Genomic DNA, 2,267 nt, shown 5'->3' on the forward strand with positions numbered 1-2,267 from the left:
GATGTACAAAGAAAGTTGTGTGTGGTTCTAGGATGATCCTCTGGGGAACTTGAACCTGGCGTTTGACATAGCCGAAAAACACCTGGACATTCCTAAAATGCTGGATGCTGAAGGTAATATTTTCTGTCAAAGAGAAAAAAAAACTTCTATAATTTCTGTTTTTTTTGTCTTTTCTGAAGTATCTGAAAAAAAGAGTACATGCTCTTTGTTTGTAGATATTATTAACACCCCAAAGCCTGATGAGAGAGCCATCATGACCTACGTGTCATGCTTTTACCACGCTTTTGCTGGAGCTGAGCAGGTAAGAGGACGCATTTACACATGGACACCAATCTCTTTTTCCTGTAAAACGTGTTGTATGAGGTCACAGTCAGACTATTGTCACTCCGATTCGGAGATGGTATAAGTGATCAGCAAACATGCCGGGAAGATAATGGGTTTTGGGATTGCAATCACAACAGATTACCGGGAGCATGCTCCGCCGTCTTACCCCACCGATTTAACATTATGCTTATGTGCTGTGCAATCAGGCGGAGACGGCTGCCAACCGGATCTGCAAAGTGCTGGGTGTAAACCAGGAGAATGAGAAGATGATGGAGGAATATGAGCGACTGGCCAGTGAGGTGAACCTCATTTAAAAACAGCTCGTTAATTTAGTTTTTTCTCTAACAAACCCCTTAAAATTTTAAGATATCTGTAGGAAAAATTGGTTAGTTAGTTGCCCCTCCCGTGACCTTTTCCAGCTCCTGGAGTGGATTCGGCGCACCACCCCCTGGCTGGAGAACAGGACTCCGGAGAAGACCAAGTCGGAGATGCAGCGGAAGCTGGAAGACTTCAGGGACTACCGGCGCATGCACAAACCCCCGAAAGTGCAGGAGAAGTGCCAGCTGGAAATTAACTTCAACACCCTGCAGACCAAGCTGCGCATCAGCAATCGGCCTGCTTTCATGCCCTCTGAGGGAAAGATGGTTTCTGTAAGTCCAAAGGAGTTTGTACTTCTCTAGTGATCCACCTCAGCGACCGTTCCTTTTCCGTTGTTTCTCAAAGGACATAGCCAGTGCGTGGCAGGGCCTGGAGCAGGCGGAGAAAGGCTTTGAGGAATGGCTTCTTACGGAGATCCGCCGGCTGGAGAGGGTGGACCACCTGGCGGAGAAGTTTCGCCAAAAAGCCACCAACCATGAGAACTGGGCCAGTGGTCAGTTGCCTCTAATTGCTTTGTTTACGAATCTGTTGATTGCGATATCTGATTACAGTGTTTATCTACATTCATCACAGCCTTCTCCTCCGTGTTTCTATAAAGCTGAAGGTTTATTTTGCTTTTTCCTCCTTCCTGACATCAAGATTGTCCAGTGCAATCAGCTAGTCATGGTTTGCAACTTTAACATTGACCAAATACGGTCTGTGATCTGATTCAACCTATTATTTCTTTGTTTTTCCTTTTTTTGGATCTGACATTCAGGTAAAGAACTGATCCTTTCCCAGAAGGACTATGAAACAGCCACCTTGACAGAAATCCGAGCGTTGCTTCGAAAACATGAGGCCTTTGAGAGCGACTTGGCAGCTCACCAGGACAGAGTGGAGCAAATTGCTGCCATTGCTCAGGAACTCAAGTATGAACCCCTTTGGAAGTCACTTTCAAAGACACTATATAAGTACATGAAGATCTAGAACAAGAAAAATGAGGGATCCAGCTGTCCCTTTTTGTATTTTAAATTACATGAATTTGACTCAATACCCACAGAAATAACTAATAAAAAATATATGTATATAACTTTACATTAATGCAATCACATTTATAATTTGGGGAAAATATATTTTTGTGTATGACCAATTTCTATTATATGACGGAGTATTAGGGCCAGTTTATATATATATATATATTTTTATTATGACTTAAAATCTCGTAAATTTACGAGAAAAAAGTCATATATTTATGACTTTAAAAGTCATAGGCTAAATTTATGACTTTTTTCTTGTAAATTTATTACTTTTAATATTGTAAATTATGAGATTCAAAATCATAAATTTATGAGATTCAAAGTCATAAATTTATGAGAAAAAGTAATATTTTAATGACTTTAAAAATCATCGGCTAAATTTATGATTTTTTTTCTAGTAAATGTACAACTTTTGATCTCATAAATGTATGAGATTTAAAGTTGTAAATGTATGAGACTCAGAGTTCTAAATTTATTAGATTAGAAGTCGTAAATTTACGAGATTTAAAGTCGTATATTTATGACGTTGAAAGTCATAAGCTAAATTTA

At 39.6% G+C, this 2,267-nt stretch overlaps 1 protein-coding gene across 1 annotated transcript in view; it reads left to right on the plus strand.

Moving 5' to 3' along the window:
• The window catches only part of actn2b (actinin, alpha 2b), a 22,685-nt gene that overhangs the window by 11,428 nt on the left and 8,990 nt on the right, over nucleotides 1-2,267 (plus strand). The window contains 6 exon segments of the mRNA XM_036215604.1: nucleotides 32-113; nucleotides 216-301; nucleotides 531-623; nucleotides 744-974; nucleotides 1,048-1,195; nucleotides 1,460-1,610. Of these exon segments, the coding sequence (XP_036071497.1) occupies nucleotides 32-113; nucleotides 216-301; nucleotides 531-623; nucleotides 744-974; nucleotides 1,048-1,195; nucleotides 1,460-1,610 (791 nt within the window).

This window comes from Oryzias melastigma, linkage group LG15, assembly GCF_002922805.2.
Source record: "Oryzias melastigma strain HK-1 linkage group LG15, ASM292280v2, whole genome shotgun sequence".
Lineage (NCBI taxonomy): Eukaryota > Metazoa > Chordata > Actinopteri > Beloniformes > Adrianichthyidae > Oryzias > Oryzias melastigma.